General features: G+C 38.6%; 1 protein-coding gene across 1 annotated transcript in view; it reads left to right on the top strand.

Moving 5' to 3' along the window:
• Positions 1-15,846, top strand: part of COG3 (component of oligomeric golgi complex 3) — a 52,276-nt gene extending 36,430 nt beyond the window's left edge. The window contains exons 17-23 of the mRNA XM_075199739.1: positions 3,951-4,071; positions 7,124-7,212; positions 7,297-7,431; positions 9,000-9,075; positions 9,983-10,110; positions 12,386-12,484; positions 13,156-15,846. Coding sequence (XP_075055840.1) covers positions 3,951-4,071; positions 7,124-7,212; positions 7,297-7,431; positions 9,000-9,075; positions 9,983-10,110; positions 12,386-12,484; positions 13,156-13,185 — 678 coding nt within the window. The 3' untranslated portion in view covers positions 13,186-15,846. The remainder of the gene's footprint in view (positions 1-3,950; positions 4,072-7,123; positions 7,213-7,296; positions 7,432-8,999; positions 9,076-9,982; positions 10,111-12,385; positions 12,485-13,155) is intronic.
• The last annotated feature ends 662 nt before the right edge of the window (positions 15,847-16,508 follow it).

Genomic DNA, 16,508 nt, shown 5'->3' with positions numbered 1-16,508 from the left:
CGCACTCATCAAATGCAATTACTGCTCGGCCATTCATCATTCCGCGCTCGCTTAACTGTCTTTCAAGCGGTAGCTGCAGAAATTGCATATGTTTGATAAACAATTACGTCCCATTTTCAGCTTTTCTGAGCGTGCACATTCGGATCTCTGTTTTAAAAATGCATTTTGATTTTCTATATTAAACTGCACTAAAATTGCTGCTGCCAACATACATATTTAATAAGGAGTGGGAGCTGTTAACAGCTTCTCAAATGATAGTAAATTAAATACCACCCTTAGTATTTAATACATTGGTGGTCCGAGAGTACCCACATTATCATAAAAACTACTTTCATGCCTGTCTTTATCAAGCAGTGAGTTTAGATTATTTGGCCTCTGATATGTATTTTGAATATTCATTGTCTGTGTGTATACATGTATATATGTGTGTGTGTGTATATATATATATATATATATATATATATATATATATATATATATATATATATATATGTGTATGTGTATGTGTGTGCGTATATATATATATATATATATATATATATATATATATATATATATATATATATATATATATATATATATATGTTAACCCGTGCATGATACTCATGCATTCTAGTCAAATCAAGCTACTTAAGGTCTTAAAAAGGTTCTTGTCATGCATTTGGACCTAGCCCAGGCCTCCTCAGTAAGAGCGTTACTTCCCGACGCAAGCGGCCTTTTTAATGTGTGTTCATGAGGTAAAATTACCTCACGAAAATGAGTTTGACCCCTCAACTCGTAAATTTAGCCTTTACTACCCCTCCCACGGGGGGAAGGGGGGATGATAGAAGTTAACTGACTTGACTATTCTAATTTTTTTGTCAAATAATGTCAGTATACCAAATTTCAGGTCAATTGGATGAGCCCTTTCTGAGAAAATAGTTTTTTCCACACACACACTAACGCACGCCTCTACACATGTGTGTTCATGAGGTAAAATTTCCTCACAAAAATGAGTTTGAGCCCTATCAAATTTCAGCCCTTTTTGAATTTTTTTCCCCACACACACTAAGAATTTAGTAGGTCAGTGTATAACTCTGCCCAGCAGGTGGCGCTGCAACTTGTTTTTTTTTTCACAGACGCCACTAAGCATTTATATATTAGATATATACACACACACACCTCTGCATCTCATTATTCCTCTAAAATAACTAATAAGAATAGTACAGTTGCTTCGAAAATCGTCATGGAATGCTACCGCAATGCTAGTAGGAGGGCTAATGGTTATGGTGACATTAGAAACAATGTGTTTTTTTCTTTTTGTTTTTTTTTTGCTGTGTATCTTCTATATGCGTTTTACTAGCATTACAAAGACCAATGTGAAAATGTCTTTTGCCTCGTTAGCTGTCACCACTTATTATTAGTCATAATAAGTTATTAGACAGACCCTCTGCACACAAACTTTGTCACAAAATACTCTTATCAGTCAGTATTGTATTTCCCTCTAGCTCCTGTCATACCCCATTCATACTGCACCAGAAACCTGGGTTTTTGCCTGGGCAAGCCCAGACGACCCGTGTTGAGGAGCAGTATGAATGGTCCCGGGTCACCAAACCTGGGGCTTTTTCCCGGGTCTGCTCCGGGAAGTCTGCACTATGAATGGTGCGACCTGGGTTTTTCAACCCGGGTCTCGCCACACACAATGTTAAAGTAAAAAATAAAACAAAACAAAAAACGTCACAAGAGGAGCCAATCAGAGCTCCTCTTGTGATATTTCCATGGAGACCCCGGGCAGACTCATGTTCAGTATGAACGCGGTCTACCCGGGATTTGCCCCCCTCTGTCCCCCAGCAATATCCCGGGTGGCAGTATGAAAGCGGTATCACTGTGACTGCAGTACAGCCTTACTGTCTGCACCTTTTCTTCTAGTAAACCCGAATTGTCAGATGTGGCACAGCATGTTTTATATTGTCATTAACAATGAGTTATTGTAATCATTCCATGTTCTAAATGATAGTGTGGTGTGTATGTATCAATATCTGTCAGATTTTTACTCTGTGTTGAACCTCTCCATCATATTATTTTTAAATTATTTATTTTAACAAATTTTTAATTTACCCCTTACATGTAACAGGAGTCTTGTCTTGTCTGTTTTTAACAGATGAATGGCAGCAGCAAAATATTTTTGCATTTTGTAAATTAATATATCTTTCTTTTCACTCTGTGAATAAATCTAGTAAATTTCCCAGCGGGATACTGTCAGTTTAGACATTGTAAAAGTTCTTGCGTCGTTGCCCTAGGGATGTTGGAATGTCCTTCGCGTTCCAGCCAGTCGACTCGTATTATATATGAATGGGCCTTTATACGATTTCACCTTCTCCTTTGCAGTCCTGAATGTCACACATTATCCATATCATTTTCTGACAGATCAGTTGGTCAAAGTACACGAACAAATAGCACTTCAGGCATAATATAAATGTTGGGTATAATTTATGTTTTAATTGGATTTAAAAAATATAGTTAATATGTTGCCATCTGGTCTGTAAAAAATTTAATTACAGGACACTAGGCAATATTCAAAGGCAATGACCGTATCATTAAATAGAAGTTGCACATATTTGACTGAAGCAATCGATCACCTTTAAAGAGCAGTCCAGCCATAATGTGATATTACTAGGTACTGCCAAAGTAGCTGCATTGCATTCCTAAGTATGCAAGGCAGTACTAAGCGATCAATGCAAAAATGGATCTAGTAGTAGCTGCTATATTAGCTGGTCTTAAATCCCATTTACATTTAATCTATCGATGCTGAAAATACAAACCTATTGTAGACTTTTCCCTGGACTATAAAAATAACATTTCTTATTTATTTTTGCTATTACTTCTTGTCCTATGATTGTATCAGACCTCACTGAAATGTACCTACTTGGTTTTCCTATTCTCTAGAACAACATTATTACATATGGTTTACATTTATGGTTACACTGAGTGTTTTAAAAGTAACTAAATATATGTATTCAATTATCTACCAGATGTAAAGTATAGGTGAATTGAAAGATAATGGAAGATTTTAATTGGCCATTTTAATGCCCCAAATCAAGAATCTTTTGAGTGAATTGCTTTGTTGACTTTGTGTCAACATAAGATCCATTACTCACTGGTGTAAGGGAAATCCCATATTAATGCTATGAGTTTGACATGCGGTATACCCGCGGTTGATACGTGCTGGTGCTGCAAATGCATCTGAAAGATGAGCGGAGAGGAGATTTTGCTATTCATTTCAATAGCCTATTATTTTCAGTGGTGTTTCCAGTATGTGCGTTACATGTAGAAACACCTTTGCAGCGAAGCATGGTGGATTCTTCCTGTAATTCTATGGCAATTATTCTTGTAATACACAGGAAAAAAAAAAGTTTGTTTTTCCAGGGGATTTCTACTTGTACTCCGCCTGAGATGTTCTTTTTGTGTAACACACCAGAACAGTTCCTTGTTTGAGTTTTTAAAAAAATGTAACGGATGATGTGAACGAAGTCACCCGCTGCCCAGACTGCCCATGATAGAGGCAATGTGATTGGCTAGCAGTGAGAAGAGTCCCGGACACACCTAGTAGCCATGCACACCAGGAGAATATGCTTTGAACACACTAAAAAATAAAAAGCATCGCGTTTGCACAGGCACAAATATGAATGCAAAAGGGTAATGGACACACAAAATAGAATGAGTTTTATTTTTACTTGAGTTTGCATGCTTTGTGTTAATGCAAATCAGGTGCGGTGTGTAAACAACAGTTTGTAAGGAACCTAATTCTAACTAAAGGAATCATTTATATCGTACTCTACCCCCAACATTCAAGCAATGTGGGAAATACCTTTATCTGGTTTAATTCTCTTTTTTAGCAATCTATTTGAAACCGTTTTTTAACATGTATGATTTATAATTGCTTCTGTTTTGTATGTACATTTGTGATGTAGACTCAAGTGGATGGACAGCTCTTCCTGATCAAACATCTTCTAATCCTGCGTGAACAGATTGCTCCTTTTCATACTGAATTCACCATTAAGGAAATTTCCCTGGACCTCAAGAAAACAAGAGGTATTTTCCCAGTGGTTTGGGACAAAGCAGGACAGGATGTGGCCCTGTCCTGCTCTGATCACTTACTGCCTGTGCAAATTGGTTTACTTTATGTTCACCTGCAATATGTTGCATGATGCCCAAGTGATTGCATGCCTGGCTTCTTTACTAATGTATCCTCCTGCTTGGGCAAGATCTAACCCTTTCTTAGTTTGTGCATGTGTCATTAAGTGCTTGCAGCCACTTGGCTCTTAGAAAAGTACAAACATCAGTAGATAATATAATGCTGGCAACCTGCCATTCTCCAGCTATTAGTGACCTGCAACGTCCAGCATTCCAATGCCAACAGCTGGGAAGACACAGATTAGCCTGTACCTGTGTTAGAAATCCAACACAATCCTGGATTGTAAAAGGAGTCCCTATTATCCAGTTACCGCTAGACTATCCCAGGAATCAGATAGGATGAAGAGAGCTTTAATTTCCAATCTATGTTCGTTTTATACTCTGTGCTTCTAAAATATCATATACCAAGGATTGAAGGTATCTTCCACTTTAAATCTTTCAATTGGGAACTCTGCCGTTACTTGTTCTTAGAGAGCATTGACATATATCTGAGACCTCTGCCTATTTTGTTCTCCCACTACCGGGGTCTCTATAAAGCAGGAGAGATCTGATGCACTGGCTGTTAATGAAAGCTGGCTGCGGGTAGGGGGCATGCCTCTTGGTACCCCCACCAAAATATTGTTATAGAAAAGAGAAGGGAGTTTGCTAAGGTTCAAATATAAGTTGCGTTTTTCTTGCTTTACTCTCATTACTGTCTATACAAAATTAATATCATTAACAGCATGACTGAGTATTCTGTCCTAACATTCCACTATAATGTTGTGATTCTATTTCTGTCATACGGTCCTTATATCGTTCGCATGCATGCCACAAATCTTAACATAATACTGTAATCATTTTACTACATTAGGAGTCATTTTTTTTCTACCAATACTTTCACAATTTAGGGATTTATGTGCTTTTAATAAGATTATGATATACTTAGATATTGAGGGGAAAAACACATTTTTGATATGCTTTCTTCCTTCTTTTTTAGAAAACCCCCCACAAATGTAGATTATAATGTGCGCATTGTTAAGCTTATAACACTTATATTCAAAAATATGTACTTATAAATGTTTATTTGAAGCTGATATTTTTAGAAAAATAAGTAAAGTATATTTCTGCTTCCTGTGCAAGTACAGTTTGGATATCTGTTTTAGGGAGCCGCGATCCATCACTACATGCCATTTTTATGATTCTTAGCGCCTGAGTAATCTTTGTGTCCTGCGCAAGTAGACTTTTATATAGCTTTATGCACTTTTATTTTGTAATCCAAATTTTAAGATGTGAAATAAGGCTTCGTTTAGTGGACTGTGTACAAACAGTTTTTGTAATACCTCTCCCTTTTAAAGTTACTGAGTGCCTTCGTTCCTTTCAAACTAGGTGCTAGAGGTTGACTGTCTCCTCCTCTGTCTGTCTATACAGTGCCATTGACCAATCATACAGAAAATTATGGTCTGTTTGGTTGCTTTAGATCAAATTGGCCCCAAATAATCTGCAAGGCCCAAACATGGCAGGAATTGTATTAAAGTAAGTGTTATGAGTGTGCTGCAGTTTCCATTAATTAAATTAAACCTCAATACTGATCAATGTATCAATGTGGATTGGCAGATGTCAGTCAGTCCATGAGCCATCTGCTGCACTTACTAGGCCCCAATGTGAGCCAGACACCAAGTCACCTGATCATCCTATTTGATCACTGACCTGAGTTGTCAAATTGGGCACAGAGGTGTGAATGCTCGATGCTCGGAGTGTGAGACCTGATCTGCTGGTTTATGGGGCTGCTTCATTTTAAAAAACAGTAATTGGCGACTACTGATTGCCTTTTGCTTCTTTGAACGCATAATTAATTTAATCTGCTGACTGGAAATGATGGTGTTTGGGAGCTACAAAGCGAAGTGGTCATTATGTTAAAAAATTGTATTAATCGATATAGGTCATTTTTGCACAAAATATAATGGCCTAACTGCCTGCTGCATGTTCCTGTTGAACTTTCCTCATTTGCAGCTGCCAATATATTAATTTTCTCTTGTCACACATTTAACCAAAACCATAACTTTTATTGCACTTGAACATTACTGAAACCGTTAGTATATTTCTGTTGTTGGAGTCGTTGGGTAAATACGTCCTTTTTGGTGTTTTTACTTGGTTGACAGAAGAAGTGGCTCAAACCTTTATCATATGAGTACATTTCTGTGCCAGCCAATATGAATTCATAATCCGACAGAAAAGGGTGAGTAATAATACTATGGCTATGGAAGTTCAACAGCAATTTGCAAGAAGAAAAAATGGCAATGAGAATCCTGATATTTGCCCTGTGCATTTTACTGGGGGGATAGTAGTGTTCTAGGGTTTGTTTTGTAGTTCAGTCCACCAGTATAGAAATACAGGAAGGGATAGTTTTGGTTTGGGCCCTGATGTATATTTACTGTGTAAGCAGTTGTTTAAGTTAATTTCTTTTTTTGGAGATGATGATATTTTTCCTGTTCAATGTAGAAGGAACCATCAAGAAGATATAATAAGTCACAGATTGACTATTTATAACTTTTACCAATATTCTGGTGGGTGATCAGTATGGAGAGTTGAAATGCTTTTCCCAAATGCTTGTGCTTGGCTACACTGAGTTTTGTCCTATGTGGATTGTTCTATTGCTAGATTATATTTTGTGTTTTGGTGTATGGCTCTTTAAATTTAAAGTGTAAAGTGGACATGTCATCTACTGTACACGGTGGAGGCTGCCATTGTGTCCGCTGAACCAATATTAATATGTAGCCACTGTGACTGTTCGTGACTCGGGTACCGTTCCTAGTGAGCTAATTGGTTGCCTTCTCATGTCTATTGGTTCAGCTAAGATAGTGGTGGTCTGCGTGGGTGACAGGTCCACTTTTAATATATTCAGTTGAATATGGGCAGAAGTTATGTGGAAATGGTGTTGGTCATGGCACTATACTCATTCTGTGATTTCTAGATGCTGCATTTAAAATTCTTCACCCAAAGACCGTTCCACGATTTTTCAGACTAAACAGCAACAATGCCATTCTCGAGTTTCTTCTCCAGGTAACTTGTAGTTCTCACTTCAAGTGTACAGTACACTATATTACCCTGACTAGAACTGTTGCCAGTTTGTGGTTTTCTCTTCAGGGAACGCCTGAAATAAAAGAACATTATCTTGACTCAAAAAAAGACGTCGATCGCCACCTCAAGACCTCGTGTGAGCTGTTCATTCAGCAGCAGAGCAAGATTTTTGTTGAGCCGTTGGAGGATTTCATGACAAAGGTATCGTTATGTTTAGCTTTTACTGAACACTGGTACTTTGAGTCCAAGTAAACTGGGGTTACATTAAACTGAGAGAGGTTTTCCTTGATGTTGTGACAAATTTAAATATTTTTTTATTGTGGGCCTATTTAAAGGTGTCTTGCAAAACAAACTTAAAAAGGGAACAGAAGAGATGAATTGAATGTGCTTTATCTGCTCAGACCCTTTCTTCCTCTGTAAACAGAACATTTTCTCCCGCCTCGCTACTTCCATTAGACAGCTGGAATAGCTCCTGCAGGGTTTAATGGGCTAGTTACTGGACTAAAAATACCCATAATATCTCCTGTGAAAGGAATCACTAACTTTTGCTATTTAAAACCTCAGACAGTGTGCAGCTTTATACAGCATGACATTCTCTCCATCAGTCTGACCAGTTGGAGCTCCTGAAAGTGTTTCCTGCTGCTCCCAGTTACCTGCAGATCATCATAAGCCCGGTGGTAGTCATATTTCCAATGGAAGAAATACCGACACTTATCCTGCCGACATCACAGATAGGCCAAATGCCGGTATTTCAATTTGACAATCTTATAAGCTTTTAATCCAAATTACGTTATTAAAAATACCCCCCCCCCCCCTAAAAATATTCCACGTGTGTTCCCTCCAAAAAAATCTTTGGCAACTTGATCCCCAAAATAATCCATCCAGAACATGCTTGGCAAAATAACACAATCTACCAGAGAGGCCGAAACAGCTTCTGAATACAGAAGCAACCCGCTGTATAATGAGCTCCAACAGCTGGCAGGTCTAATTATAACCTGGGGCTTGCGCCACTGACATCGTTCCCATGTGACAGCAGCCCTGTGTGCCATGGCAGCACTTGTGGTTCCCCAAGTGCCAGCATGGCAGTGGCAGATTGAAATACTGCCATCTAGCCTGTCGGTATTTTCATGTCGGCAGGGTAAGTTTCGCCATTACAAGCCTGTTTTGCATCTTCATTTTCACAAACATTTCCTGTCCTGTTCAGAATAGTGCACATTACAAACTGCACAAATTCTGTCAAGTATATTCTTATACATCATTTTAATGTGTACCTTTTTGAGAATTTTCTAATATAAGGGTGTATTTGTCCAATTATAGACCCATGTTTAAACGGACAGGACTGTAGTTTATTTTGACATTTATGTGAGTATACTACTAAGTGCAGTATCCTAGTATAGTTGATTATGCTGACATTTGAGTAAATCTCATTTATATTTTTTTATTGTTGCAATCTTCTCCAGTTGGCACCAGGGGGCAGTGTACTGCTGTAATATGGTCAGAATCTTTTTGACAACATCATAAACTATACAGATTTGTGCACATGTGCATTATGTATGCAAAAAAAAATCCACATTTATTACATTGTGTTATGTGGAATATGTCACAAAACTTTGAATGGTGTTTTTTTGACAGTCGATTAATCTGTTTAGTTTCCGTGAGTTCTGAACACTGTTAACTTTCATAACGCCTGGTTAACTGGTCACATCGACAACCCTGACATCCTGTTGCAGGTCTGGGGTTGATTTCTAACTCTTACATCTCTTGCTCAGGTGACTGCATTGAAAACAATGGCTAACCAGGGCGGCCCGAAATACAGCCTATCCCATCAGCCATGGGCTCAACCAGGTTTGTGACACATCACCCCAACCATACCGTAACTTTATACAGAAGTTATATGCTGATGCCTGGGCTACATAAGGGACATTTAGATGCTGCAATCAAATCGGGAAAATAATCTCTTCACAAGAAGTGATTAAATGTATACAATTGCATTAAACCTCACTGACAGCCCAAAGCAAAAAATACCCTCCATGCATTTACTGCCAACTGTCGTCCAGCAACTCTAGATGATATACATTTCCTGTACTATTAAATTCTGTGAATGGGATTGGTCGCCTGACTCTCAGTAGCACACTTGCAGACAATGGACTAACTCCCCATAATATTTGTCAGGCAGCCAATGTATATAGGTACAAAACTTAGATGATTGTTCACTGCACCTACAGTAATGAGCTCATTCACTTAATAGGATTGAGGTAAAAATTTGTATCTAGATAATGGGAGATGAAACTGATCAGCTGGAGATCAGGAAAAATGCACTGTTCGCCTGCCCTGAGGTCTGGAATTGACAAACACTTTAGTAACTATTCCATGGTTAGGTTAATTAGCGGAGTAGGTATACACTACTGCTTTCTGCAAAATGAGTTCTCTGATTCTTTGACAGAGGTGCCATATTAGCTAGCAAAACTGATATGCAAGCATTGCAGTCTGTGTTATTAACATTTTTATCCATCTTGAAACTGTCACGCTGTTCCAGCATGAGCCTTCAACCAGAGAGAGCTCTCTCTACAGTTGTATGAGGTTTTATGATCAGTATGCCTGCCCACACAAGGCTATTAATCTTTTATGCTTAAGAGTTAGTTTTCTGAACCCTGTTTTGTGAGGAACTTGTCTTTTACAGGCAGAACTTTATTTCTTGTTTATAATTCTTAGAACTTTATTACTCATCGTGGAATCTGTCTTTGTTCCTTAGTAAAGATTAATGACCTGGTGTCTTCCACCTACAAGACCATAAAAACCAAACTGCCAGTGACACTCCGGAGCATGTCACTTTACCTAGCTAACAAAGACACAGAATTTATCCTCTTCAAGCCAGTCCGGGTGAGTATAGGTTCACAACAAACAATCTAGCAAATGTGGGCTTCTGTTGTATTGTTCTCTAATCTTTTATTTTAGTTATCGACTTAGGCTTGGGACACACTGGAGCTTTTTCTTCCAATCATCATGCAAAACAACGACCGTTCATTCGGATGTCTGCTTAATGTGTATAAATATATGATGGTCGGAAGTCGCTCCGAAGTGCCGATTGTCGGTTCATTTGCTTGGTCGTTCTGTTTAATAATCTCGTTCCAATCACCTTACGATCGTGTAATGTGTATAAATTTTCGATCGATCCACGACCAACTGCTGATAGTTCCTCCAGCTGTGGCTCCTTTGGGGTCGTGTGCATGTAAATGGCTGATGCCTGTACGTTTCCCACGTGGAGCGGTGTCCGCACGTCAGTCAATTGGTAGTTATAGGTGCTTATAACGGTAAAGTAATAGTAGCTGTCTACTGCATTGATGTGTATAGCATGTCTGCTTGTTTAATTATACACCTTTGTCAGTACAGTCTTGCTTTGTTTTCTATATATGTGTATGGCATGTCTGCCTCTATAATTATGCCCCTTAGTCACTCTAGTATAGAATAAAGACACATACATCTGAAATAAAAAAAGATGTGTATTAGATTTGTCTGCCTGCCTAATTATACAATGGTTTACATGTACTATATAGACGTGTATCGCAAAAGAGCAGTGGCTTGCTGTTCTTCAACAGTATCCATAATAGTAAAATAATTTATTGCAAACGAACGTGCACTGTATACAATGAAGTGTTCCAGAATGAATGAAGAAGATTTGAAGAACTGAAGAAAATTAATTTCCTTCTTCTTTAAGAGTTTTTGGGGGTTCTTTTGGTTGAACATGCTCGGTACATTTTTTTAAATTTAGTGAGGATATCGCTACAGGGATCACATATGTTGTTTCAGTGTGTACGAAATCCAACAATTTTAACATGACGGTGAAAAGTCGCTGCCCGGGCGGTCACTCTTTCGTTAATCCATTAAAACGTGTCTAGTGTGTACGAATGAATCACCCAAGCGATCGGACCTTCAGTCCTTAGTAAAATCTTTGTAAATAACACGTCGCTCAGTGTGTACCCAGCCTTAGGGATTCACTTACTAAATCCTGTATCTTTTGTCAGCCCTGGATCTGAAACTGTCCCTTACTTGTCCCATTACATGTGTCCCTATTTAAATATGAATAGTTTTGGTTTTGTTTTCCCACATGATTAGACAGGACAGAGGAGAGCTCTGATATTCCTGACATGTAAAAGGTATGGGATTTGGTAGATCACCCCCTTAGTATTTAAGATTATTTATAGGCTAAAGGTGCACAGCGTCTAATTAGGCTATTTTAGACCTAATTACCTGCAATGTGCTGCATGTATAGGATTAAAAAGACTCCCAATCTACTTGTAGTGGGAAGCCATCAGATGTTGAATATAATAACATACAGTTGATGTGGTCGGACGATAGCTGCATCTGAGCGTGTATGCGGCTAGTGCCAATAATAATAATCAGATCTTTTAGATTTGACCATAGTAAGAATCTTCAGAGAGAAGGGATCGGGCTTCTCCTGTGTTAGATGCCGTCTGCTTCAGCTTGTAGTAACAAATACCCAGAAAGCTCATAGTTGCAATTGGCTGTTTGATCTGTAGCAGGTATTGGGGTCATTGTGACACTGTTGCAGTCAACTATCTCCGTTCACACACACACAATTGATAAAAATTTCTTGCCTTTGCAAGCATTCAGCATTCACGTGACATGAGACTTGTCCCAAAGTACACTTCAATGCAAATATGGGAAGCGGCTCAGAAATCAACTTGACATGACAGCAGTAACATACCAATAATAGTGTAATAATAATAGTATGGGCAGCACGTTGACTTTGTGGTTAGCACTTCTGCCTCACAGCGCTGGGGTCATGAGTTCAATTCCCGACCATGGCCTTATCTGTGTAGAGTTTGTATGTTATTCCCGTGTTTGTGTGGGTTTCCTCTGGGTGCTCCGGTTTCCTGCCACACTCCAAAAACATACTAATAGGTTAATTGGCTGCTATTAAAATTGACCCTAGGCAGTCTCTCCCTGTCTGTCTGTGTTAGGGAATTTAGACTGTAAGCCCCAATGGGGCAGGGACTGATGTGAGTGAGTTCTCTGTACAGCGCTGCGGAATTAGTGGCACTATATAAATAAATGATGATGATGAATAGTGTAAGCTTGAAATGTATTTAATCTGATGTCATTTATTCATTTCTTTCTTGTCACTTTATTAAAGAATAACATTCAACAAGTCTTCCAGAAGATCCACATGCTGCTGAAAGAAGAATTTAGCAGCGAGGATTTGCAGATCATTGCTTGTCCTTCGATGGAGCAGGTACAATGAATAGCAAGCTCTCATGCAGTGACAGCGCAAACACCATGCTTTCATCCAGGTCACACATCTCATCCAAAGGTCCTCTTAGATCGCCACTGTAACACTGACTACACATGCATAGACCAATACAGATCCAAAACCGCTGGTTAAAAGTGCTTTGTTCTGTCCAACCAATAGCTGATTGGTCACCAATGATCCTTGGTACATGCTCAAACCTTTGACAGACATTTTTGCCAGTGTAGACTCGCTAACAAACAATATGAGTAATTATCTAAATAGTGTTTTCTTGCACATAACGTTATTTACTATTTTAATTCTGCTTTTTGACCACTCTGCTCCTCTCCTATGTTACCGTGGTAACTTAGCAGCTTTCTATCCCTACGAAAGAAACTCTTACAACAGCATTTTCTTAATCAATGTTGACTGGGTTTTATAGAGGAGATGTGTGTACTCATGCATGCAATGCATTAGCCCGTAGAAAATGTGCATTATGCCAGGAAGCCTACATATCTAATCTACACAAACATTTTCTAGGTATGGATACATTTTAGCTTACTAAAAAGAAAACCTTTCAATTGTATGCCAGGAACTAGAGGAACTGCACATTCAGAACAAGTGGTTTGTTGAATCTGTCACGTTCTGACACGTTTGTTCCCCCCTCTTTCGTTTAGGTGAATCTGTTGCTGTCAATGTCTAAATAGCTGAAGATTGCAAAACTTTTCCTTCCGTCTGGGTGTTACCGGGAGAAATGAAGCGGAAATCTAGAACTAGATGTTCTGCAGCACAACGCAGGCCATTACAGAGACACGTGTGTGTGTGTGTGTGAAGAGAGGAATGAGCCCACGTTATACCAAAGCAATTTTACTCTCTGGTAACCTCTTAGCTGTTCACATTGAAAATTGTGCTCCTGAAAGTCAATCTGATGTAATGGGTATAGCGCACACCAGCGTGGAAGACTCTCAAGTGTATTGTCCTCTACAGGAAACCATTGTGACATCACAATGTTTATTCATACTGACTCCCAGTAACCTCTGTCATTGATTTCCCTAGAATGGAGTAATGGACCGTCAGCCTTTTTACTTATAGAGTTAAGTAACCACCCAAGTATTCAACACCATAAGAGTTGATGGCCTGACACATTTTTTAAATTTAGCAAGTTATGTAACCCCATATTGACAAATATATTAAAGGAGATTATGCAGAATAAAATTTAAAAAAAGACCCCCCCCCCCCTCCCCATTCCCCTATGTTCCTCTGGATAGTAGAATCATAGGGATCCCTGTATTGTTCCTCTGGACAGTAGAATCCTAGGGATCCCCGTATTGTACTAGTTGGCGGAGGTGGGGTTCTTTCACTTATAACATGATTCTGAGTACACTTCTCTTTGAATTCAGTCGTGTTATATAATAAGTTGCTGCAGTTTAGATTTCTAGTGTTTTATTGCAATAATGTTTAAATGTTTGCAGATTGTTGGGTAGTCTTCCGTCTGTCTCAGAGCTTGGGTCCGCCAACTATTGCTTTTGTAGGATACCATTGACGTCTCATTAGAGTACATAAAAGTAGTCCTGCATCTATGAAGTTCGAGAGAAAATTCAACTTTTCAGTTTGCTATTAACTTGTAAGAAACACATTGTATATGTATAAATAGCTACCGCTGCTGGCTGTAGGTGAGAGGTTAATTTCATAAGGATCCGTTGGAGCGATATCTGTATGGAGCCTATCTGTATGGAGCCGTCAGATTAGGAATGTCCTTCAGCTGTATTGAAGCTCTGATCTATTGTACAGGAGATCAGTCTGGGCAGTGAACACATTTATACTGATTGTAGAAAACCAATATATAGCACTTGGAATCACCAGGGAGTGGGGCCTCTCAGATCACTGAAGTACCTCCTAATTAAGACTCCACAGGATTAGTGCTTTGTTTTTCTTATTTCTTCTTAGCATGAGAACAAATAATGTTGTGAGGAAAATGCCATAAACATTACCATACAAATTACAATATGGCAAATTACCTTTCATTTTAAATATCTTGGCAGATGAACTACATTTCCTTCACTTAAATTTTATTTAAATAGCACTTACTGTAAGACACTTTCTGTTTTTTGTTTTGTGTTTTTTTTGCAGTAGGAAGGTTAAAATTTGAGCGTTACCTTTTCTCTATTATCTTCCCAAGCATATTAATAAAACACTTTGTAAAGCCAGCATTTTAAATGGCAACATCTAACTGAAACAGATATCCATGTATTCATACTGGGTGCACCCTGGTTTTCGGTAACACACAGGGCACGTTGGTGGAAATAGAGTGGTGAGTCTTTCACGACGTGGATGAGGATCTCGCGCACTGCGTTGCCTCTGGTTTACGGAGGTCAGCTAGGAGGTGGTCTGTATTAGGGCCAGGAACGGCCCTAATACGGGAACTATGGACCCGCTGAATGGTGGCACCACTGCTCAGCAGAACTCACCATATTTTAACTCGCGGGCCCTGATTGGCCGACTATATTTTACAAAAATATTTTTAACACACCTCATGCTACACCTAAACATCAGTACATTTTTAGATAGGAATAATATCTGAAATTTCATGTAATGTTTAGTTTGCTAAGGGCAAATATTTATCATGCCACTCCTCCTTTCCTTCCTTCCTCCTTTCCTTCCTTCCTTCCTCCTTTCCTTCCTTCCTTCCTTCCTCCTTTCCTTCCTTCCTCCTTTCTCCTTTCCTTCCTTCCTCCTTTCCTTCCTTCCTTCCTTCCTCCTTTCCTTCCTTCCTTCCTTCCTCCTTTCCTTCCTTCCTTCCTTCCTCCTTTCCTTCCTTCCTTCCTTCCTCCTTTCCTTCCTTCCTTCCTTCCTTCCTGAAAACCAGCAGAGGACTTATGAGTGCAAAGTACAATTGCGTCCTAAATGTCAAATACCACATATGTACTTCTGGATATCTCCGTTATAAATATTTTTCATATAAAATCAACTTATATTGTAGCTTCTTGGTGACAAGGAAATCGCCTAGGGAAATTTAATCTTAAAAATCAAATTCTGTTTGACTTTCTGTGGTCACGGGTTCTGGAAAACTAATAATTCAGCTTGTGGCAGAAACCAGTTTCTTGTGGGGACGATCAGTAGTAAAATCGTACCCAGTGCCTTGTAATATATGTATATTTACCTCCTTTTTATAATGTGTTTTTTGTTTTTTTCTGTTTCATAACTTAAACTAATTGCTGTACATATAAAATGTTTTAATGCCATGTACAGAAAGATTGTAGTTATAATGAGATATATTTAAAATTGGGGAACAATATTTCATTTTACCATTTATAAAGAACATTGCAAAACAATGATGAAAAATAAACAATGATATGATTTGAAATGCATCTGCTTGTTCCTCTGTGTACAGTTTAGTAGGGACTAGGTACACACAATGTACATATAATAAACTTTTTAAAATAAAGGTTTTGCCTTCTACCTTTACTGACATAACTGAGAAATGAAAGACCTCACTTGCTGGGAATATAACCATGAACTGCAGGACACTAATACATATGTCTATGTAAAAACATAAAGTTGCCCATACACAGGCATATCCCACCACTTGACCCAAGCAGCCAGACCTATGTATAATTATGCCATGTGCTCGTTTAGTCATATCTAAAAGATCTGGTTGTTCAGCACTGAAAGGCTAGAACCTGTGGTTCACAACCGGTGCAGCCTGACTGTGAATGTAACACAGATGTGATCATCGGCTCTCTGGATTTTAAGTTCATCTCTTAACCACATCAAAGTTTTTCTGACTTGCATGCTGTGATTTGTGGCCAATATAGTAAAATATATATAAAAAATTCAGTAATATACTGAGCTGAATAACATGGAACTATTAAATTGTTTCTACTTAACTAAATGCATCCACCATAGTCTTTTACCCATCGGCAGCAGGTTGTCATGAACAAAGGGAGAAGCTTCTGAGTCACACAGACGGTAACAGAGAGATTTGTTTTGCATAAATGTACTTTGTGGCTTTATCACAGGTCGGATACTA

Source organism: Mixophyes fleayi, chromosome 2 (genome assembly GCF_038048845.1).
Source record: "Mixophyes fleayi isolate aMixFle1 chromosome 2, aMixFle1.hap1, whole genome shotgun sequence".
In the NCBI taxonomy this organism is placed as follows: Eukaryota; Metazoa; Chordata; class Amphibia; order Anura; family Limnodynastidae; genus Mixophyes; species Mixophyes fleayi.
Note: the sequence above shows the minus strand (reverse complement) of the source record. Positions and strands in the feature narration are given on the sequence as shown.